A 24,817-nucleotide genomic window follows, 5' to 3' on the forward strand; every position below is an offset into this window, starting at 1 on the left:
CTTGAGAGTCTCCGAGGTTGTAGTGTTCGTGCTTTCGGTGGTAATTGCATTTTTTGATTCTTGGTACTGAACACTTATTTGTAACCAGTCAGCCTGACTTAAGACAGGCTGGTAAATTTTTTTTGGATTAGAAAAATAATCTCCTAAGGAGTAACTCAAGGTAAAAATTGACCAATTGAAAACTGGCCCTTTAATTTAGATTTTCTGCCTTCAAAGAAAATTCAGTGAAGTTCCCAATAAATATATACCTACTATGTGCAAAACACTATACTTAGAGCTAGGAATACAAAGGTAGATATGACATGTACTTGGGCTCAAGAAGTTTACTATAAGATGAGAGTTCTGGTTCATTGTGAAAAGGGTTAAAAGGCTCATCCAGGCAAAGTACAATGAAAAATCACTTTACTTTGAGAAATATCAAATAAGATTTTGTGAAGAAAGCAGTACTTCAATTCGAATTTAAAGAGAAGTACTTCAGCAGAAACTGAAGACCTGAGGGAGTAGGAGAAGGAATTCTATTATAATCATAGAGATAAGAGAAAAATGGTCAGTAATCTAGGAAGGCTAGAATGTAGAGAAGTAAAAGGGGAGTAGTTTGAAGTAAGACATAATTGGATCCAGATTGTGAAGGATCTTGAATGTCAGGAACAAAAATTTATACTGTAATTGATAGGCCATGGGTAAATTGGAGACTAAATTGGAATTCTCTGATATACCCTCTCTCTAGAAGCTTTTACAATATAACCAGTTGAGAAATATTTGAGCCAGGGTGGTTGTAGGAGTATTAGAAAGAAGGAACATGCAAAAGATGTTATAGGATAGACTCACCAGTTCTCTGCACCTAGTTGGGTATAAGTCAGTAATGACAGATTGTGATCCTGGGTGGCTGATACTATTAGCAGAAACAGGGAAGTCAGCAGTAGGGCTCATTAGAAGAGGAAGATTTTTAGTTTCTTCTGCATTTGAATCAATATAGTTACATTGATACAACAGTAAACTTTCCCATCCTAAGTAGTTATACTACCTACCTAAATAGTAAAATATGATTATGTTATTTCTAGTAAAGTCACATTTCTCATACTGAATCACTTTTGATGCCAAATTATGGTTTCCTAGAGAACAAAAAAAATCTAACATCTCAAAATTTGTGTTTTTCTTTGGTATAGCTAAGAAAGAAAAATTCTACTCTTCGTGGCTAGAGAAGAAAAGAAAAACGTTTAACATAAAACCTCTAATATGGCAAATTTAATACCTTTCTAAATTTTAACTCAGAAATTAATCTCAAAGTTGCCAGTGATTTGAGAGGTAAGGCAAAATAGTACAGTGCAAATAGCACTGCTTTTAAAGTCAATAACCTTGGTTTGAAAATCATAATTCTAGTAGTATTATGTCTTTGAGGCAGATGATTACATACCTTCCCATATACCATTTTTAAAATGAGCATAATATTTGAATCATCTACCTTTCCAAAAAAGTGCTTTATAAATCTTAAAGTGCTGTAATAAATGTGAAGTATTTGTTATTGCTATATTTTGTCCACCCCTATCTGAAGCTGTCATCTGCTCTGGACTTTCTGAGAAATGGTCATCTGGACTTTTCTTAAAGATTTCCAGTGTAGTAGAAGTTATTACCTCATGAAGAATTCCATTTCATTGCTGGACAGTTCTAATCATTGATCAATCAGTCAGTAAGCATTTAAGTACCTCCTATGTACCAAATACTTTAAGTGCAGAAGAAACCCCCATAATAAATAAAACACAATCCCTAACTTCAAGAAGCTTACAGTCTAATGGAGGAAACAGCATGCAAGCAAATGATAAAAAAAAAAATGTATTATTTTGTAAGATATGTAAGATAATAAGAAATAATTAATAGAAAGAAGTCACTGGACTTAAGAGGAGTTGGAAAAGGCTTCTTCTAAAAGATGGGATTTTAGTTAGATTTAAAACCAGGAAGGTCAGTAGTGAAAATGAAGGAAGACATGGGGACAGCCAGAAAAATGCCCAGAGCTGAGAGATGGTGAGTCTTGTTCGTGAAATAGCCAGGAGGTCAGTGGCACTGAATTGAAGAGTATGGGTTGGGGAGTAAAGCATAAGAAGACTGGAAAGGTAAGAGAGGGCTAGGTTATGAAGAACTTTGGATGTCAAATAGAGCATTTTGTATTTGATCCTGAAGGTAATTCAGGAGCCATGAGGTTCACTGAGTAGGAAGTAGTAATGATGTGTTTGAGGTTCAGTATGAGATATAGGAGAGCAACAATTGGCATTTGGTCATGTGAAGAATTGACAATGGCCATTCTCTTTACCAAAATGTAGGTTTATTTATGAGAAGAGGTTATAAACAAAATAAAGAGATATAGTAGACACCAGGAATGACAAATATGAAGAGAGTATCCAGAGAGCATATAGTTAGCAAGGAAAGGGCAAATATGCCACTGAATAGCAGGCTAACTCTACAGAGGAGTTTAGCATACTAAAAGATTGTTAGCCATAAGAAGGAGAAAGATACCATAAGGTATGGAGGAAAGGGAATGGAAAGAAAGTCACCACAAGGTAGAACCCATGGCAGGATAACCCGAAGGGATTCAGCAAGGATGGTGTGGCCCATGGACAGATTTTTTTGGGGAAATTTAACCTCAGAGGTTTGACATAATTTGGCTTTCTTGTTAGATACAGTAAAGTAGGTTTACCCCTGACCTCCACAGTGGGATCAGACTGTAAGGCTGGAGGTAATACTGTTTTTAAAGTCTTGGGTTACCTATTCAACATGTAAAGGACTGCTTGCCATCTGGGGGAGGGGGTGGAAGGAGGGAGGGGAAAAATCGGAACAGAAGTGAATGCAAGGGATAATGCTGTAAAAAATTACCCTGGCATGGGTTGTATCAATAAAAAAGTTATTTAAAAAAAAAAAAGATAAAGTCTTGGGTTACTAGTATATTTATTTTTTACTGAATATCTCAGGATATTAATAGTTAGGCCCAGAATTGAAATGAGAAGAGTGTACTTCCAAAGAAGATCTACAGACAAGATGCATTGAAAAAATGTCTGATTTCAGAAGAAAAAATAGAGAACATACTGGAAATACACTGCAGCATCTTTAAGTTAATATGTCACTACATTGTCTTTTGAGTCACCTGCAATTTGAATTCTCTATAAAATCCAACATTTGAAACAACATAGCATTATTGGGGAAAATGTTTTTGTTTTAAAAAATGGCTCTTGTAATATCGATATGTTTTACTTGACCCCACATATGTAATCAGAATCAAACTGCTTGCCTTCTCAAAGAAGGGGGAGGGCCAGGAGAAAGGAAAAAAATTTGGAATTCAAAAATTTTTTTAAATGATTATTAAAAATTTTTTGTATGTAATTGAAACTAATGAAATAAATAAATTTTAAGGCTGGGCCTTGGTGCAAAGAATTAACTGGGAATAATTAAAAACTATTGCTGAATTTCCAAAATTCAATCTATCCCTCTCTTCTCATTTCAATTCTGGGCCTCTTTCATTGACCATCTGCAGTGCCTCACCCAACTATATGTACCTACGTAACATTCAAGGTAACATTCAACTTCTTGTTGTTTTCTGAGTATTAAATAATTTTCATCCTCCATTAAATAATTTTCATCATAATTATTCTTGAATAAATTGTTATGGTAATTTCTTTTGAATAATCTTAGAATTTAGAGCTAGAAAGGATCTAATCCAGCCATATTATTTTACCAATGAGAGAACTGAGGAAAAGCAGATAGACCAGAGATGCATACCAAAGAAATTCTTGCTGGAGGTAATACTGTTTTTAAAGTCTTGAGTTACTAGTATATTTATTTTTACTGAATATCTCAGGAAACACTGTTATTTCCCTGACAAAAAAGGGAGAGAGAGGAAAATTGCAAATAATAATACTCAAGGTAATTAAGAGAGCATCAATAATTACTGACATATCAGCCATACAAATCTTTGTGAGAATGATCAATACCCATATATGGGACAGGGTTTTTTTAATTAATAAAATAAATAGGTTTTCACAAATGATTCTTTAATGCATAAGACTACGGTTTTATAGTCACATAATTAACTGGAAGCCCTAAAGAATGAAAGATCTCTAATCATTTTTTGCTGATTTAAAAATTTTGTATTTGACTCAATAGAAAAAATTGAAATGTTAAGAGTCAAAATTCAGTAGTTCCTATGTTACTAATATTAAAACACAATCTTAATGACTCTTGCAATAAAATCTTTCATACATTCTTTAAAAGCATGTAGGATTCCTTTATAAATGCAAGAACTCTAGAATCCTCTGATTGTAAATTTCAAAGAGGTCAGCAAACAGAAAGATATTTAAGTTCAGTCCAGTCCAACTGATTCTAGTATGACTCCCACAGTAATAATCAGATGTTTCCTATGTGTTAAAATTTAGTTAATTTCATTCTATATATAATTTTTCCCCCAGTATCCATCAAATTTAATGCCTTAGATTCCTCCTGGGAAAAGGAGTAAGCATAGTTTTCTGGGTATTCTACAGGTATTTGATCTCTTACCTTTTCTGAAACCTGAACTATATTTGCTAACAAAACTACTCCATGACCATGGAAATGACTTCATACAAAAGGTACATGTTGACTTTGTTTGGAGTATCTTATCAAGTTCTCAATAGAATTTTTCTGCTTATTTATTTACTAATAGGAGCTCTTAACCTGAGATCCAAGAATTTGTGATTTTTGTTTTTTGTTAATATTTTTACAATTATATTTTAATCAAATGATTTCTTTGTGATCATATAGATGTGGCTTATATGTATTTGCTAACAGTATTCTGAGAAAGGGTTCAGAGGCTTTACCAAACTACCCTAAGGAGTCCATAACAAGAAATTAAGAACTGCTCTAATAGATTTTGGTGCATTAGCTACAATTACCTTCATAGATTATTTTTTTGTTTATGCTTATTATGAGCACTGCAAGATAAGAATACCAAGTAACCCATGAAATTATATTTCTTAGTGTTTTCAGGCATACAATTAAAAACTCCTTTGTTTGCCTTTTAAAGGAACACCATTAAGTTTTCTGTTAACTACAAATTCTTTTTATCTGTTGGTTTTGTTTGTTGCAATTCAGTTCTTTCAGCAGTAAGCCAATTAATTGTTTTTAAGACAAAGCACTAAGTACAGTTACTCTTTGTATACCCCAATATTTCTAGGGGTCTAAAACTGATTACTAGTATCACTCCAGTAGGGCCTTCTCCCACTGCCTCTGCCCAACTACCACTCTTCCACAACATTCAAGACCCTTTTTTATTTATCTTATTTATCTTTTTTTTTTGTTTTGTGGGTTGCCATAGTTAAAGAATTCATTATTTAGCATCCAACTTATTGATAAAGGATGTCTGCACACTTAGCTAAATTGTTCTGATATTTGACTGAAGCTGTGTTTGAAACTTTGTGCCCAAGCTTATGCTGCATTTGCATATCTTTCAAAAGTTCAATGTAATCTCCATACCAACAAAGTAAGTTTTTATAACTAGGGAAAGCATTTTGTTTAAATGTAAAGGATTTTTTTTTTTTTTTTTTGGTAAAAGTAAAATAATGACTTATGATGACCTATTACATATAACTTATTTTATAGACATAAGAATGGATGGAGAAGAGTGTGGGAAACTCTTTTGTATTGCATTAATTATCTTTTATTGATTCAGGTTGCATAGGCTCAGAAAACTATGAACTCTTCAGAGAGCTGGGTCCTTAGTGGTTCCTCATTAGCATCCCAAGTTCACGCTGCTGCTGTTAATGGAGATAAGAGTGCTCTCCAAAAGCTGATAGCAGGTAAGCATGCTTTTTAAAGTCAGAAAACTTACAAAATAATTTGAGGAGTTTTTTTTTTTTATCTCAATTTGAATTTTCAAGAAATTATTCATTTTAGTAGAAATTGTCCTTTTATTCAAAGTCTTCAAAGTGAAAAAGTAGGAAGGATACCTAAAACAGGTTGTTTTAAAACAATCATTTGTGTAATATTGCCACTGAAAGTTAGAGCCACATGAAAATAGAATAAATATGCCCACTCATGAGTTGAAATAAACAAGTGCTTTTAAAAATAAAGTAATTATGAAGCAAGAGAAATGTTAGTAAAATAGTAAATGAGAGTTATGAGTTCATATTCAGCCTCAGATACTTATTAGCTCTGTGATCTGCCTAAGTCACTTGACTCTGCCTCAAGTTCTTCATCTTTAAATAGGAGTCATTATAGCACCTATCTCCTAGGGTATTTATGAGGATAAATTGAAATAACATTTGGTATAACTATACAAATCTCACAGAGCTAAATAAATGCTTGCTCTTATGAACCACTTTCCAAGCTCTTAATAAAAAGGCATAAAAAATAAAGGATTGAGATCTAATAATCAAAATTGTATATTAGATGAAATGTGGCTAAAAAATTCAGTTTATTAAGTATTATGCACCTACTGTGTCTAAGTCACTATGTTAGTCACTGGGAGATAGAGACCAACATAAAATAGACCTTTTCCTCCAGAAGTTTGCATTCTACTAGGCAGCACAGAGTGGTGGACAGTGCTGAACTTAAGAGTTAAAGAACCTGAGTTTTAACTTGACTTTTCTACTTGCACAGTGAACAATCTCTTAGCCTTTCCAAGTCTGTTTTCAGATCTATAAAAGAGGGAGAATGCTGAACCAGCTGACCTCTGAGTTTCAGTTCTGGAGCTTTAATTTATGCTTCTATATTGATATTAGTTACACCAGACATACAGGATAGTAAAAATACAAAATAATTTTTAGAGGAAGATAATAGCAATACTAGCTGAGTAGAATAGGAAGGTGGTTTTTTTTGGGGGGGGGCTTTTTTTTGGCTTTGGTTTTTTGTAGCAGCTATACTACTATATGAAAGTGAGTCAGTCACTGGGGAATATAGATACCTTATTGGATGTGGTAATAAGTTTTAAGGTATCCCAATTTTGAAAATAAGAGAGCACTCAAAATGAACCAGAAAATAAAGAAGAAAAAATAAAATACATAATTACTACTTTCACAAGGTCATTGTAGTAATCCTGATAATTATACCCTGGTTATTTTAACTTCTAATCCCTGGTAATGGAAAACAGGATTGTTTAGTAGAAGGAGCATTCCATCTAGGTTTGAGTTATGAATATCACATTTCTTAACTGCACTGTGATTTGGGGCATACCCTCTTTGAGACTCCATTTCCTCATCCTTAAAATAGAAATAATATTTGCAACTTCGCAAAATTGTTGTGAGGAAAGTATTTAAGCAATTCTGAAAGAGCTACATAAAGGTAGTATTATTGGTTAAATAGTAAAACCAATATAATAAAGATTAAACATCTAAATGTTATAATGATCATTTAACCTTCAGCAATATCTTCAAAGGGACTCATCCTTTTCAGACTTCTTTATTTTCATAATGTTTCAATGAGATAAGTGGTAAATGAGATTTTTAAAACATATGTCTGTTCATAATTCTTAATCCCTTTTGTTGCCTAATAATTGTTGTTGTACTCTGTAGTAATTCAAAGTAAAAAGAAATTTTGAGTTCTGAGTCAAAAAAAAAAAAGGTCCTGATAGGTTATATTGTTTATTATTAGCATAATTAGTATATGTTTAAATGAGATCTAAAATTAAAGACCTCATAAAATGATTACCATATCCAATTATAAAAATACTTTTTTTTTTTTTTTTTTTTTTTTGCCAGCAAGTATATCTGTTGAGCCTTGATTTGTTGCCTTCAACATTAGTGGAAAATTATCCTAGACCTAGAAATCTTAAAGAAAATAAACTAAGCACATATGTGATATATTAATTTTTTAAAGTGATGATAAAACAATTATAATCATTACTGTTATATAATTTTATGGCTTATGTACCTAATGTTGTTGATAAACTATATAAGTATAGTAAATCAAATTAATATTAATACTTCTTAATATGAAACAAAAATCATGTCAAATTCTTACTTTTTTTGTAATTTGCATTATGATGGTCTTAGAGAATTTTGAAGAAATCTAAGTACTTCAAGCAACATTAATCATCCGCAGTTACTTGTTTTTTAACATTAATATCAGCTATATTTTTTTAATAACATGCTTTTCTTTAAGAAAAAATTAAACACGAAAATTAGACATTAGCAAATATAACATTTTTCTTATTTCTGAGATATAAATATGAAAATTGAAACAGCTGAACTAACTAAAATCCAACAATTCAATAAATAATTAAGTACCTATTCTATATAAGCAATTGTTTCCAGCCAGTAAAGATCACAGATTTAGAGTCTAAGCTGGAAGAGATCATCAAAGAAACCCAAATTCCATTTCTTCTGGCTATAGAAGATTTCATGCATGAAGTGATAGCTGAATTTAGCCTTGGAGAAAGATTTCTATAATATAGGGATGGTATAGGATCTGTTCTGGGAATGAAGGATTTTGTATTAAAAAGCTAAGATTTACATATAATTGGGGGGAAATAAAATACTCAATTTTTTAAAAAAGCTAAGAAGGTAAAGGCAAGCCAAGACTAAAGAACACACAACAAAAAATTATCTCTGGGACAGAAAATAAAGAATAGGAGGACTGTATGTGAAATAAAGCAGAAAAGATAGATTGGAATTTTAAATGTCAAGCAACTTGTGAAGAAGACACAAATCTAAGATAGGGATAGAGACCAATATGAAATAGGCCCTATACTCTAGAAGCATTCAGCTATTAAAACTTTTTGAACTTGACTTATCAATATAATTACTTCTCTAAAATTCTTTTTAAAATAAATTACACATTTTCTAACATAATTTTTGTGAATAGAGCTTTGTAATAGGCCTCTATTTTAATCCTAACCAGAGTTGATTTTTATTCCTATCCTATGGAAATATATAACAGTATTCAATAGAGATTATAATGTCACTATCACTCTCCACAAAATCACAAAATCTATGACCTTATCAATGTGAGATTTATCCCCTTTCTTACGGTATACTCTTGTTCATATCTTATTTTAAATCTTTCACAGGGCTCCCTGCTAGATCTAGATAGCTTGGTATTGCATAAAAAGTAAAGTCATGGTATAGGATGGGCTCACCTTCTTTTTAAGTAATACATCTGTCCAATGATAATTCTTTAAGATGCTTCTTTTGTATAGTTACTGATTAATAATCTGTTGTGCCCTGGTCGTGTCTTTACTTCATTGCTCCTTCAAGTGACCTGAAACTTTAATTCTTTGGAAGCTGTAATGTTTATGACTTGAAGCTATGTAGATAGGATTACCAGAAGAAATAATGACATTAAGAAGAAAGATTTCAGGGAGAAGCGTGGTATGAATAAAAACACTGCTTAGTTTCTCAAAGATAATCTAGTCTATCCTCTTCTTCAGTCCTTGTCCCAATTCATTGTACATTCTTGATGTCTGTCCAAGATAATATGTACTGATACTCCCGACCATACAACTGTATATCATAGCTTGGACAATATGCAGTCTTTGTTCAATTTGTTTTTCATGTATTGAATAGTTAGACTAAACAATTTACTGATTTATAGTTCTTATTTAGGAGATTCTAAAATGTTCTAGGGCTTGCTGGAATCGGAAATGTCATCTACAAATAGGAGCACCTAGAAGAACTATTCATCTATCAGGATATCATCCTCTTTAATTTGGACTCTATATTGAACATCATCTATGATGGCCAGTCTATGGTAGTGATTGTTTCCCTGTTTTATTCTTCATTTGATATTAATAATAACAAATCACAAAGAAATTTGTTATTACATTTTTATTTTTACATTATTATTATTTACATTTTTCAGAGAATTTTATAAAAATTTGGCATATTCTTGGGATACACCTTGTTAGATGAGAACCTGTAAAGTGGTGTTTTGCTCTGCCAAATCAAAGAACTTTTTTTTATAATCATCATCAGTAAGCACAAGGAGATCTTATAGTCTATCAATCTTTCAGTTGTCTGATTATAAAGATGTTGTATGCTATAGAATATCACTTAAAATACCTGCTGTTTCTTTCTTGTGCTTTCATCAAGGATGCCCTAAAACAATGCGTAGGTTATTGTAACAGAAATTTTTAGAAAAAGGAAAGTAGCCATATAGATAAGTAAATTTTGCTATTTTTCTCAATTGCCTTTTGAGGTAATAATAAAGCCTGTGATTTTTTTTTCCAAGCCTTTGATAATCTGTCCCTCTTTCAGATCTCATGAAACTTAATCTCTCCAACTCACTTAAAACTTTTCCTTCTAGCAAGGATCTCCTCTCTGTATATTTGGTCTACTCCAGATATCAGTAAGCTGTGATTCACTGCCAAATATGACCCACCATCTCCTTTTGTATGATATGTAAGCTAAGAATGGTTTTTACAATCTTAAAAGTGCAATAAAACGTTACTTAAAAATGTAAAAAGCCATTTTTCCCCAGCAGGCCATAGAAAAATAGACAGTGGATTTGATTAGCAAGATATAATTTATGATGCCTGGACTTTAGTTTTTCTGCTCTTCCCATTTCTGTTTTCTTTAGAATAGATTTTGATTTTAAAATCCACTTGTTAGGAGTTTTTTTGTCAATCATGGAAGTAAAGAGAACTATTGTAGAAATCTTGACCAATCTTTTAAATTGATTGTTTCTTTCTTATCTTCCATTTACATTTTAAAATGTCTGGGATGACCTGACTTAATAGGATTTCTTGCCATACCATTTATAAACTTATTGTTTCCTACATGTTTCCACTATTTCATGAAAATAATTATTTTCCACCATCCTGCTCCATAAGATTTTTCAAATTTATCTGTACTCCAAATGGTATTGACTCTAGATTTGCTTAATGTGGAAATCATCAATCTTTTTACTGAAGCAATTGATTTGCCTCTATTAGATTCTTTTAAAAATGGTCATTCCTGGGGCAAATCACTTTAACTTTTCACTCTTCAGAAGAGTTTCCATACTTTGATAAAAATACATGGCTGAAACAATAACAAAAAATAGATATAGTGGATAGAGTACTGACCCCTGGAGTCAGGAGGACCTGAATTCACATCCAGCCTCAGACAATTGACATTTACTAGCTGTGCGACCCTGGGCAAATCACTTAATCCTGATTACCTCACAAAAAAATAAAAAAAAATTTTTTTAAATGATGACAGCCTGTGTTTATTCTTTTTGTCCATTTCTCTTTTTTTAAAAATATCAACAAATTCTCCTGTTTTCATTTTCATTCTTCTAATTTTGTATTGATGTTGATCTTTAGTTTAAATAAGTTGATTGTGTAAAATAATTGATTTGGAGTCAACACACATCAATAATCAGTCATTCCTTGTCTGTTAAAACATTATCAGTTTCATCTTTGGTGATTTTATTTGATGCTTGCTAATTTCCCAACTCTCTTCTTGAAGACAAATATTTGTAATACATAGTGCAAGACTTCTTTGAGAAGTTCCTCACTCTTGAACCATGTTTTTCCAATAGATTTTTGCCATTCTTTTCGTTGAAGTTACCTAGTATTAGTGGATATGTTGACTTTATTTGTAGTGCCTTAATGTTTATTTTTCTACTTCCTCAGCAACAATAGATGGTGGTATATGGTATAATTTTCTTCATAGTGGTTTAATTGCATATGCTTTTATAATTATTGAGTATAATTTTTATGAAATGTTGTAGTGATATTTTTGTTGCCTTTAGTTGTAAAATAAAATTAATTTCATTACCTCTTCAACTTGCCTTTTTAAGATGAACCCTATATTTTATCTCTCCATTAAAGTATAAGTTTCTTTCAGCTCTTCATTTCATTTATTGCAAGACTATCAAGAGTAATATCATTTTGTTCCTTTAGCAGTTTATCAAGTCACTGGTCACTAGACAAGTGTAGAGAGTCACAGACAGTGGGGGAACTCTGAGTGAGGTATAAGACCCTCCAGCCCAGAGGGAACCTGCTGACAATGTCTGGTTTGGCTCCCATCTTCCCCAAGGGCTCTCGGCCTTCCTGAGAAGTCAGGGGTAATGACAATCTTTGTTGAGATTGAAGCAGAGTGCTAGCAGATGCAAAAGGGGATACCAGGTGACCAAATACATAGCAAGTTGTTTATGTGATCCCACATGCATAATGTTGTTTTTGTTACATTATAAGAAAGAGAATGTCCTTGAAATAAATAGACTCCATTTTTCCATCATCCTCTGGAGTCCTGCCTCATCACTTCTCCACTAAGGGGTATATCTTAATCACTCTGGTGTGGGGGCTCTAGAAAGCAGGACACAATATTTGGTGCCCCAACATGGGGCTTTATATCACCCTAGTGTGGGGCTCTAGAGAGCAACGGTACGTTTTGTTACCCCCAACTTGGGGGCTCTAGAAAGCAGGACACAACAGACAAGTCTCTGACATTTAAGAGTACCAATTAATGTTTGAAGATCTTAAAATCATGTGTAGCTACCCCTGGTTTTCAACGTTCTGTCACCATCATTATTAAAATAGGAGGTTGATTAAGATTACTACTTAGATTACTTGGACAAAGAATCCATCGCCAAGTTACCATCCTATCCATGTGATGGTATCTCTATACTTAATATTGTCCTCAAAAAGCAGTTTCTGGTTGAAATCTTTTTAAAAAGATTCGATAATAGCTTTCGTTCTACTGGTGTAGTCTTTAAAAACATAGAGTTACCTCCTTACCACAGTGAGACATCAGAGTAGATCTTGGTGTCCTACCACTTAAGGATATTGTTTTTCTGAAATTATTTATGTATGAGGGACTAAGTAAAAAAAAAAAACTTTTAATATTACAAGAAAAGAGTCATCCATAAATCAAAAGACTTATTATTTTAGAGATGAATATATTTTTGGAATCAAGTATAGTAAGATTTGAATTTGCAGCCAGTAGTCCAGCTCCAACACCAATACTTTTTCAGTGTTCCATTGTGGCCCTGGATTTTCAAAGTCTGTGTCACAGGCAAACAAACTCTGGCAGGCCTTGTTTGTGATAAAACTTTCATATAGGTAGAAAAACTCACCGGTAGCCAAAGAAACAGCATTGCTAAGTTTGGAGAGACTTAATATCAAGCTGGCCACCATGTGATGCTTTCTTTATCCCTTGTCTTCCCTCTCCTCTCACCCCACTCCTAGTTCAAGCAGAGAATTGGCTGTGGCCTGTTCTGGTCCCCACTGATAAAGTCAAGTACCATGCAGCTTCGGTCATTCATATAAGCAGTGTATTTGATAATTAGCTTTTACGTAGAACTTAAACTGCCTTGTACTTGTAATTATGCAAAAAAAAAAAAAGATATATCCTTTTATTTGACCAGTTATTTTTAAGCAACGTTCTTAAAAATAGAAAACATGAACTAATCAAGCATGTTATAAATTGGTAGGTTTAATTTTTAACTCTTCTTGGTTTTTAAACTTCTTAACTGATTTGTTCTGACACCTCACTTTTAGTAGGAACTTTTCCACTAGTTTTGTCAATAATTTTGCTGTCATAGTTTTCAAATTTTGTATTCTTCTGCAATTAACTACTATTTCTTCTTAAACTTGCATGTATTTTAAGCCACTTTTATTTAACCTTTATGTTTTATCTCAAAATATATGCTGTGTTTCACTTTTCTAGACTGTGGCTTGTCACAACGGATGAAGCATTTTGTCTGGATTCAGCTTTGCTCACTAACCACTCAGTGAATTCATTCGCTTAGTATCTTCTGACTCTCCTACTCTGTCTCCATGAGAAGTATGTCAACGATAGTGTAGTATGTGTGATTCCTTGAAAACAGACATGTCCATCTCTACAAAACCTGACTGATTAAATCAAAAACCTTCTGTGTTGCACATTGTCATGGAAGAGAATTGAAGTTTTCCCTGAAAGAGACCTGTGTTAGTGGCAATTCTTAGTATTTGAGATAATATGGTACATTCCTTTTTTTTGTTTTGTTTAACAGATTTAACTATATTTATACACTGTGTTCTCTAAAACTTCCTCCAGTCAATCGTGATATAATACAGTGCTCCATTAAGAAAGATAATATTCCTTTATTCCAACAAAATCATTGTAAAGGGGACCCACTTGATATTTTTAAGTTGTTTTATAATCAAATTATTGGTTTTTCTATCCTCACTATTAAGTCAATTAGTATTTATTTTTGTATTTGGTAAATGATGACAGATGCAAAGTTTGAGTTAATGTCAAACTTAATTGGGAACATACTTGAAATGATATAATTTAATCCTGTCGGTGTTACATAATAGTCCTCTGACAAAAGTCCTGTCTTAATTTCAGAAATATCTCAAAAGAAACAATGTGATTCTCCAGAAAAGTCTATTATATTTCAGTTTTATCATCAGTTGTATGTGTCATTAAATAGTGCTAGTTTGTTAAATATCTTTATTTTGGAAAGTACTTGAGATTTCATCAGATCTTTTTCAGGATTATGTTTACATGAAATCCTTTACTGGTGAGCAAATCCTGTCTATGTTTTCTGTGCTGTTGGCTTTTCCTTCCAATTCTGCTAGCAACTAGTTTTACAAGGAACCCTTTATAGCAATTTTACTCCAGTGAATTATTGGAGATTTATCACTTAAGTAGAATTTCCATTTCAATTTTTATTTATATTTACAATGCAAAAGTAAATGAATTATTTCTCTAAATCATTTTACAAAAAATAATAAAAAGCAATAAATCCATTTGGTGTGTACTCAATAATACCGCTATTAATACTGATATCTTTGGTGGTGGGGTTTTTTTTGTGTGGAGTCGGGACCAAGATGTGATGTCATCTCCTAATGTCCCTTTTGTCAACAGGGATGAAGTGCTTTGTAGCATTTTAGGGCATTCCCTAAATTTGATGAATAAGGGAGTGGGGGGAATGGTTAGCCAAAATGGGGGAAAATGAAAGATCCATTTCAATTCTTTTTCCTTTTTACCTAAAAGCCTACTTGAAAAATACAAAGATTATCAAGTGCTCTATAAATTCTGAGGCCCACAGCATGTGTAAAGGAGAGAAAAAATAACATTTTACATAGAGAAAGTAATTTAGGCTAAACTCTCATATGATAAGGTAAGTGCTTATCCTGATGATCTCCTTGAATATTTATAGGCTAAAGATTGTACTTAACTAGAAGCTAAGAATTTTAACAATCAAGCCCAAGTAGTAATACAGTATAAATATATCAGGGTTACAAATCCAGACACATGCCTGCTTCAAGTCTGCCATATAAGTCTGTAAATAGATATAGATTTATCCTTGACCTCACTGAGAAGATCTATAAGATAAAATGCTGAATGTCTTATTGTGAGCATTTCAAGAGTAGTACTTTTGTCTCAATTGTTTCCTCCCAGTATTTTAAGTGGGACATCATAAATTTCTGATTTTTTAGATGTCTGCTTATTGTTTGGATCCTGAACTTTGTGAGGAATTTCTCTAAGCTTTGCTAGGCTACTCCTCAGACAGTTGTTAAAGAACTTGTCACCTTGCTAGCACTTGAACCTTTTCCAGTTTGGTAGAACCTGCCAGACCTTATACTACTATAGCTTTCAAAAAGTCAGTGACATCCTTCATGACAAAGCATTACAACAGAAATGCTGGTGAGGCAGTGGGTGGTACAGTGAATAGAGTACCAGCCCTGGCGTCTAGAAAACAATTCCAATCCAGTGTAGTCTCAGATACTTAGTAACTAGCTGTGTGATCCTGGGCACGTTACAGAATCAAGATTGCCACCCCCCACACAAAAAAATTGCAGGTGTAGTTTTTTCCTGTTGTACCTACTGTTCTCCACACACACACTGCTCCTGCTTAAGCATGCAGAGATTTTTGGTGAGGACAGACCTGTGTGTCCTATCTTGGTTTAAGTCTTTGACCCAATCGCTGGCTTTCATTGGCCAACAGCTGATTCCAACCCAAGTCTCATTTGGTCATTGTTTGGGTTCTGAAGGCCTAGAGTGAGCTAGCCATTGTTTCAGTTTTGGACAGAAATCTCGGCGGTGTTCTCCCAGATATATTTTTTTTTGAGTAGGTAGAAGAGGCCATTTTATCTAATGGCCTTTACCTTAGACCAGGGGTCCTCAAACTTTTTAAATAGGGGGCCAGTTCACTATCCCTCAGACTGTTGGAGGGCCGGACTATAGTAAAAACAAAAACTTTGTTTTGTGGGCCTTTAAATAAAGAAACTTCATAGCCCTGGGTGAGGGGGATAAACATCCTCAGCTGCTGCATTTGGCCCGCGGGCTGTAGTTTGAGGACCCCTACCCTAGACAAACAGATCTAGGAAAGACCTTAGCTTAAAAAGATCAAGGTCTCTCAGGACCATCTCCAGTAGTCCTGATCTATTTCTTGCCTCTGGGCCCAAAGGGCTGTGGAGGAGAAAGTGAGCCAGGTGACCTTGCTCCTCACTGTCTCACTGAAATCCAATTCACTTGCAAGTCATGGCTTCCCCTTCCTGATGTCATGGTCTTCTTAGAAAATGAAGGACAAACAACATTGGCCCCAACTACAAGTAGCAATAATAAAAGTTAACTTTCATTCCAACCAAAGGTAATGTGAAAACTTAAAAATATTAGGATACGTCTTGTAAAGAGAGGAAAGAATCTAGAGTGAGCAGTGAGACTTAAGAAGTTAGGAAGATAAAGCTGAGGTCACTTCAGCTTGTTAGTGATTTGGGGGCTAGGTCACTTATTGCAAGTAGGAAGATAGCACTATGGATTTGTAAAAGTCACCGTGGAGAATGAAATAAGAAATTGATAGGGTCAGAGTAGAATTGTCCAGTAGCGTCAGGACCAAGCTTAAGGCAGATAATTATTTATTACAAATTACCATGAATTTGTAATGGAATAAGCTCATTTTTTGTGACTTTGTGCTAATGGTGCTTAACAGCCCTGTAAGCAGAAGCAAAGGAATCATGTTATAAAGGTTTCCCAGTGATACACATGAGAACAGATGATTCTAAGTAGTAGCTATGAAAGTTACAGCATTAGACTACATGGTCAAGACTAAATACTGAAGCAAGTGAAGCTAGAATGATATGGACTGGCAAATAGACTTGGGTCAAGAGTCCTAAGATCATGATGAACGCAAAATATATGATTAGTTGTGAGTGAAAGAATGAGAAAAGAGGTTATGGTGTGTCCTGGATATTGAAGACGGTATGATAACATGAAATGGTGAAGTCTAAGGTGTGTCAGAATCGCACCTGGGGAGATGAGAAAATGCAAAGGTGAATTTTGGAGGAAACTCAAGCATCCCAAGAAAGGAAACAGAGTTTATTCCAGGCATAGGGGACAACTATCTGATGGCATAAAGATGACAGCCCTCTGAATGACAGCAAGAATGTCACTTTGTGGTAGTGTGTGTGAATTGGAATAGTGAAAAAAAAAAGTCTGAAAAAATATGTGGGAGCCAGGTTTAGATGAACTTTAAATGCCTAACAATAAGAGTTGGTATTTGGCAAGAGGGAGCCATTGGAATTTTTTGAGCCAGGTGAGTGATGTAATCAAACCTATGTTTAAAAATCATTTACAGCTGGGTAAAAGATAATTCAAGAGAAAAGTCAAGGAGACAAGTTAGTAACTACAAAGCTAAAAGATAATGAACACTAGAAATCAGACAGAGTAGTCTTATCATTCATATAAATTATCACCGCTTAGTAAAATAAGCCTTAAAACAGGAATTCTTAAACTTTTTTGTGTCATGGCATCCTGTGATCATCTAACAAAGCCTGTGAATCCCTTCTCAGAGTAATGTTTTAAATAATTGAAGGAAATACCAAATTTCAATTAAAAATTTGTCAAAATGAAGATACAATTTTTTTCTATCCCAATTTATGGATCTCTAAAACTTGTCCCCCATATCCATTAAATATCCATGGGCTCCAAAATAAAGAACTTAATGAAATGTCAGAATGTGGCTGATAAAATGCACAGAATAAATGGCATCACCTGATCCTTATCCCAGTTCCCCAACATATCTATGCTATGCTTCTTTTGGTCTTCACCTCCATTTAGAACTGAATACCCCCCCCCCTTGTGATCCCAGCTTTTTCTGGTTTCAGACCCACGGTGGCCCATGCATGCCAGCCTCCAACTCAGTCTGGATACTTCTCCCTCCTTCATACCCTTTTTGAACTCTAGCTCTGAGAAAAGTAATCCAGTCAATATCACCAATCCTGGGAAAGACATGTCAGTGTCTTTTACTCCAATTACCTTTCTAACTTTCCTGCCAGAAAATTACCACTCTTTATATGTCTTGTCTTTTCATATTACAACTTAAATTACTACCTATCCATTTAGGACCAAGTTTAATTCAGTTTAATAAGTATTTATTATATGTAAATATATATGTATATATGTATGTATATATATATATATATATATATATATATATATATATATATATATATATATATAAATTGTATATAAAGCCTATATTATATATGGACAGAAATAAAAGAGAAATGTATGTCTAGATAAGAAAATGCAATACATCACATATACATGTAAATGTTAAATTTTATATATATATATATATATATATATAAACCTTTTAATGGATCCTCTAGTAACAAGAGGGAAGAAGCCTGTTGAGGGCCCTGACATCAGATGCTCCAGAATTTATTAGTTTCTCTATTCAGAGAACTCAGTAGTTAAATTATCTAGTCAAGTCAAGGGATAAGGGTGAGAATTGTTCAATCGTTTTGGTCATGTCCCACTTTGTAATTCCATGGATATCAGACCTTTTTATCTCACAAATGGCCCAAGCTCATGTTTCTTGCTTCCATGACACCATCTATCCTCATCCTCTTTTCCCCATTTGTCTTCAGGTTTTCTCAGTAGTCTTGATCTTTTCCATTGGGTCCCATCTTCTCATTATGTGACCAAGTATTTAAGTATTTATTTAAGTATTTGTCCTTCCTAAAAAATAGTCTGAATTAATTTAAGTATTAACTGATTTGGTCTCTTTGCTATCCAAGGGATTCTCAAAAGTCTTCTGGAGCACTACAGCTTGAAAGTATATGTTGGAAGGCTCTCAGCTCAAGGGTGGGAGTAGGGGTAGGGGCCAAAAGTTATCCAAAAAACTAAAGAGAACTGATCCTGTCTACAAGGCCAAGCTGATTTCTCTTGAACAATTACTCCTATATACATAAAAGAGAAATCATAAACAAATTGGTGAAACATGGAAGAAATTACCTGTCAAATCTATAGATAGGAAAGTTCATGATGAAGAAAGAGACACAAAGATTCATAGGAGACAAAATGGATGATTTTGATTATATAAAATGTAAGTTTTTACACAAAACCAATGGAACTAGAGTTAGAAGAAAAGCAAGAAAGGGGAAGGGGGAATTTTTCTGATTCTCATTTCTAAAATATGTAGGAAATTGTTAAATTTACAATAATAAGCTGTTCCTTAATAAATGGACTAAGAATATAGATAGGCAATTTTTAGGTCCAAGTTATCAATAGTCATATGGATAAAAACATAATGCTCTAGATTACTAATAATTAGAGAAATGTCGATAAAACAACACAATGCCACTTTACACACATCAAATGGGTTAAGATGGCAAAAAAGGAAAATTGGCTCAACCACTCTGAAAAGCAATTTGGAACTATGACCAAAAAAGCTATTAAACTACATAACTTTTGACCCAGCAAAATGCTGAAATCTATATCCCAAAATGATTTTTTTTGAAAGAGGTGAAACATACATATGTTCTAAAATACTTATAATAGCTCTTTTTGTGGTGTCAAAGAAATGGGATGCCCATTAATTGGGAATGGCTTAACAAATTATGGTATATGAATGGGATGGATGGAATATTATTATACTGTAAGAAATGATGAAAGAGATGGCTTCAGAGAAAAACAGGGAAGACTTGTATGAATGTATGTAAAGTGAAGTGAACAGATTCAGGAGAGTAATTTATCCATTAACAATAATATTGTAAAAATAACCCAATGCCAAAATCACAATTCCAAAGAGCTTATGATGAAACATGCTATCCATCTCCAAGTAGAGAATTAATGGACTTGGAGTACAAATTGAAGGACATTTTATGTTTTTTGCGGGGAGGAGTGGCTAATGCAAACCTTTTTTTTTTTTTTTTTGGCATGACTATACATTTGTAATAGATTTGTTTTGTTTTGTTTTGTTTTTCTATTAATAGGTTTGGGAAGGGGGAGAAGGAAAGGAGAAAATTTTAATTGAAAATAAAATTTAAAGTATAATTTTTAAAAAGATTACCCCTAGCAATTGATTTTTATCAGCTTTTAAATATATTTGTTATGTACTTCACCTCCGTTTATGTACCTAACACTTCATTAACAACAAAAATAAATTACCCCATTAGGTGGGGTAGGGGGTGGCATTTTTCAACTGTACTCACCCTTGCCCAGCTTTGCTCCATGAACTTACTTTAACCTTCCATCTTACCCTTTCAGTGGTGGTTTACCTTGTTAAGCTACAGTTACTTCATCTTGTGAATTGGGTCTGCAAGAGGAGAAGATGTGATAAAAGGATTACCAAAATTTGTATTCTAAAGGTTACACAAAGTGGCTAAAGCCTGGATCTGAGTTTGACCTGGAAGTTTTCTTTAAGGATAATGGAGCGAGGAGCTGGGAAGAATAAAAGTTGAGCTTTCACAGCTAAATTAGGCTCCTTTTACAGTCTATTTTCTGAGAAGGAAAAATCCAGATACAACATAGGAAAGGTGAAGCTATTTGGGATATAATGGCATCTGAGGAAAATCCAAAAATGCTATGGTATTTTTTTTAAATGCCTGTTTACTCAAAGATTACAAGAAACTACCTGCTTTTCAAGACCATTTTGGCCACATAGAGTTAAGAGACTCCAGCTGGCACTGGCTTTGAGAAAGGACCTTGACAATGGTCAACAGATACCTGGAGTGTTAATTAAATACTTATCAGCTATACTTCACCATTGAGTTTCTCCTACTCCCCCAAAAAGGAAATAAACCTTCACTTTCTAACTTATGAGAGATTTAGGATAATCATGAAAACTTAACCATCATGAACATAGTTAAAATGGAATGTACAACTCTAAGAGTTTGTTCAATCTACCATGCAAATAGGATCAAAATTTGAAGTGGTTTCATCGTCCTGCCTGGTAGTGGGGAAGATGAACCAATGAATGATGAAACATTATGTGATTACTAAATACGGAGCACTGTGCCTAGTTCTGTGGATACACACATTCCCTCTTTTAAGGAGTTTATAATTAGTGAAAACTACAGAATGAGAAATAAATAGGAGAATGAAAAAGACAATGGAATGGCAGAAAAAGGGTCAAGATGTCCAAACATAGCTACTGTTGCTTATTTGGAAATCAGGGATGTATAGTAAAGGCTGTGTATTCAGAATACAAAAAAATTGTGATTTTTTTTTTTTTTTTTTTTTTTTTTTGCTTTTAGTTCAAGCCCTTTCTTTGACCCAACTATTGTTCTGGTTTTGTTGACTCTTATATTGTCTTTGTACTATTGATCCTGCCCATTCTCTATGAGCCAATGATTCACTGTGGCTTATCTAGTTATCACACAACATGTAGATCCAGCCCTTTTTTTTGCCTTTGGTCTCTCCTAGAACAGACAGGCTAGTAACAGTTGTTTTTTGTTTATTTTAGTTTTGCCTTTTGCCTCAACCCTGCTTAGATTCTATCTAAGTCTAACATGCTCTTTGATCTTAGGTTTCCAGTCTCTTATTTTTTTATCCTTCACAAATCCAGACTATCTTTACCCAAACATCTTTTCCCACCTCGTCTTGGTCTCCAGATTTGTGACCAACTATAGAAGGTTCTATTGCCTCATTCTTCCAGTCTGTCTGTGGTCCTTATGCCCTACAATTTGACACAAGAGCTAAAAGATACTAAACTAGGGCTAAAGTAATTTTGAATTTAAACATGAAGATATACTTTTAAGACGTTTGTTTTAGGAACTCTTAAAAATATTATAAGCACTGCCCCAGTTTGAGGTATACTGCAGAAGTTTATTTTGTAAGTTGTTTGAGACTTTGAAAGTTCCCAATAGAAACAAAGATGAAAATGATAGTAAAATTCACAGGATCCTGCCCCCTAAAACTCTTTTAACTCATAGTATATTCTTTTCAGAGTAATGAATTCATTGTATAGAGAATTCTAAGAAAATCCTGCCACCAATTTAGTTGGACATCTACCCTGTAACCTAGTCTTCTGTATTTGCCTGGGGCGATGCAAAATTAAGTGACTAGGTGACCTGAGATTGATATATAGTGAAAAAATCCAGTTTGATTCCTGCCTCAATTTCACTGGCTATGTGACTTTGGGCAAATCAGTAATTTTTTTCTCATGCCATTTCTTCAAATGTAGAAATATCACACAAAGTTGGCATGGGGATCAAATGAGAGAGAGGGGGGAGGGGAGGATTATTTTGCAAAGTTTATTTTTTTATTAAAATTCTTTATTTTCAAAACATATGCATGGATAATTTTTCATCATAAACCCTTACAAAACCTTATATTCCAATTTTCCTCTACCCCCTTCCCTAGATGATATTTTGCAAAGTTTAAAGCACTACATAACATTAGGTAAAAATTTTCATAGGCACTTCACAGGAAGACAGCATGGTATAATAAACAAAAAAGGTGGGTGTCTTTAAAATAAAAAAAAGACCTAGACTTGGGGCATGTAGATACAGCACTACCTTTAGAGTCAAGAGAACCCAAATTCAGATGTAGCCACAGACACTTCCTAACTGTGGGACAAGTCACTTACCATCTCATCTCCTAAAAAACTAGATTCAAGCCTACCTCTGCTACATTCTGACAGACTTTGGGCAAGACTTTAAACTAACAAGAATATAAAAATGGGCGAGTCTGCTTTGGTAGTAAGCTTTCTCTCTTCAGGAATGCCTTAAAACCAGCTGTTCTGTTTTCAAACAACCCCAGGATGTCCCAAGACCCTCTCAAGGAGTCCACAAGGTCCAGATGCTTTCATTATGCTGAGATATTCCTCCCTTTTCCAACTAAATCTGTAAGACCAGGTTTTATTATTATGCTTCAGCAGATATAAAAATCTAGCTGTCTTCTTTTAAGTCACAAATATGTATGCAAAAGAGTACCACTCATTACTAATTTTTTTCTTTTGAAAATGGTTACTTTTCATTAAAAATTTTGATAATTCATAATGGATTTGCTGTTGCTTTTAAATGAATTAATGAATAAACACTTATTAAGTACCTACTATATGCAAGGCATTATGCTAAAGATATAAAAAATAATCCAAAAGAGGGTCTCTGCTTCCAAGAAGTTTACAATTTAATGGAAGAAACATGCAATCAAGTATGTACAAAGCAAGCCATACATTGGATAAATAAGAGATAACAGAGGGATGTAAGGAAAAGTTTCATGGAATGAGCCTTTTGTTTTTCTGGAGATTTTTGAGTGGAAGCTTTTTAGTCTTCCCCCCTCTTCTCCCCTCCTCCCCCCAGAAAGTCTAATTCTTCATAACCCGTTTTGGTGTTTTCCTGGCAAAGGCAGTGGATGGATTTGCCATTTACTTCTCCAGCTCATTTTACAGATGAGGAAACTGCAATAAACAGGGAGAAGTGACTTGCCTCGGATCATACAGCTACTAATTGTTTGAGGATCAGATTTACAAACATATATAACCAAGGAAAGGAAATCAAATCTTTTGCCTGCTAAATAAATCATGAGGTCTTTATCAAGACTAAATTGGTTCTTTAACCTAACACCATCCTGTGGAAATACACATGAAATATAGTATTTTTACTAGCAAATCTGTTTCTTGTGACAGTATCAAAACTGACAAAACCAACTTCCTAATGATATGGCCCATATGCTTAATTTGTATTAAATTATGTATTAAATTGTATTTAATTATGTAATTAAATTGTATTAAAATATGTATTTGCTTAATACATATATCATTGTATAAAATGAGCTGGTTGGTATCCTATTGCTTCTTAAAATTTACCTCTATATTAATGAGGTTAAGAAATTAAAAAGTTTTTATTAAGTGCCTACTATGTGCCAGGCATTGTACTGAGAGCATTGGTGACATGAAGAAAGGCAAAAGCAGTCCTTGCTCTCAAGGAACTTACAGTTTAATGGGAAATATAACATGTGCCCATTCAAGGGAACAGTTGAAAATTTGGATGTAGAATAGCCTTTAGCAAAAATTACTAGATCTAAATTGTTGCCTAAAAGAGAGGTATTTCTAAGGAGCCTGCAAATTACAAAAACCACTGTTTTTTAACATCCAGCATATACAATATAAATAAAACATGAAAACACAAAATCCATAAAATTCCAATATTATAAGCATAACCAAAACCTTATGGAAGCTGCCATAAATAAAAAAGATAATAAGCTAAGAACAGGTACATATTTCATTTCCTTCAAAAAAAAGAAAATTGATCAAATTAACTTAATACTGAATTCGTTAAAATCAGTTAACAAAATTATATGACCCTATTAATGCCATTTCCTACTCCATCTCATTACACATATATTCTTCTATTCTATTAATGTGAAATGATGTTCATTCTTCCCTTTTCAAGTTCAAAACTTGGTCTTCAACTCAATAGAGTTTTCCCTTGAGGAAAAATTTCTAAACTTGGGCCTAGAATTTGCTATTCAGCTTCAAATTATATAAACTTCAAATTGTGTTAACTTCAATTCAAAATTATGTTCTGTTATCCAACATTTCTGACATCTTTGGTAGGGGATTCTGTAATATTCTCCATCTACATGAAGCCTAGTTAGATACTAGCCCTCAATGAAGTGTTAGAAGTTGTGTGGTAGTAGATAATGCTGGAACT

The 24,817-nt window shown here is 33.6% G+C and overlaps 1 protein-coding gene across 2 annotated transcripts in view; it reads left to right on the top strand.

Moving 5' to 3' along the window:
• The window catches only part of INVS (inversin), a 233,900-nt gene that overhangs the window by 1,113 nt on the left and 207,970 nt on the right, over positions 1-24,817 (top strand). For both annotated transcript variants that reach the window (XM_051966778.1, XM_051966771.1), the window contains exon 2: positions 5,690-5,816. In XM_051966778.1, the coding sequence (XP_051822738.1) occupies positions 5,711-5,816 (106 nt within the window). In that variant the 5' untranslated portion in view covers positions 5,690-5,710. The remainder of the gene's footprint in view (positions 1-5,689; positions 5,817-24,817) is intronic.

Source organism: Antechinus flavipes, chromosome 1 (genome assembly GCF_016432865.1).
Source record: "Antechinus flavipes isolate AdamAnt ecotype Samford, QLD, Australia chromosome 1, AdamAnt_v2, whole genome shotgun sequence".
In the NCBI taxonomy this organism is placed as follows: domain Eukaryota; kingdom Metazoa; phylum Chordata; class Mammalia; order Dasyuromorphia; family Dasyuridae; genus Antechinus; species Antechinus flavipes.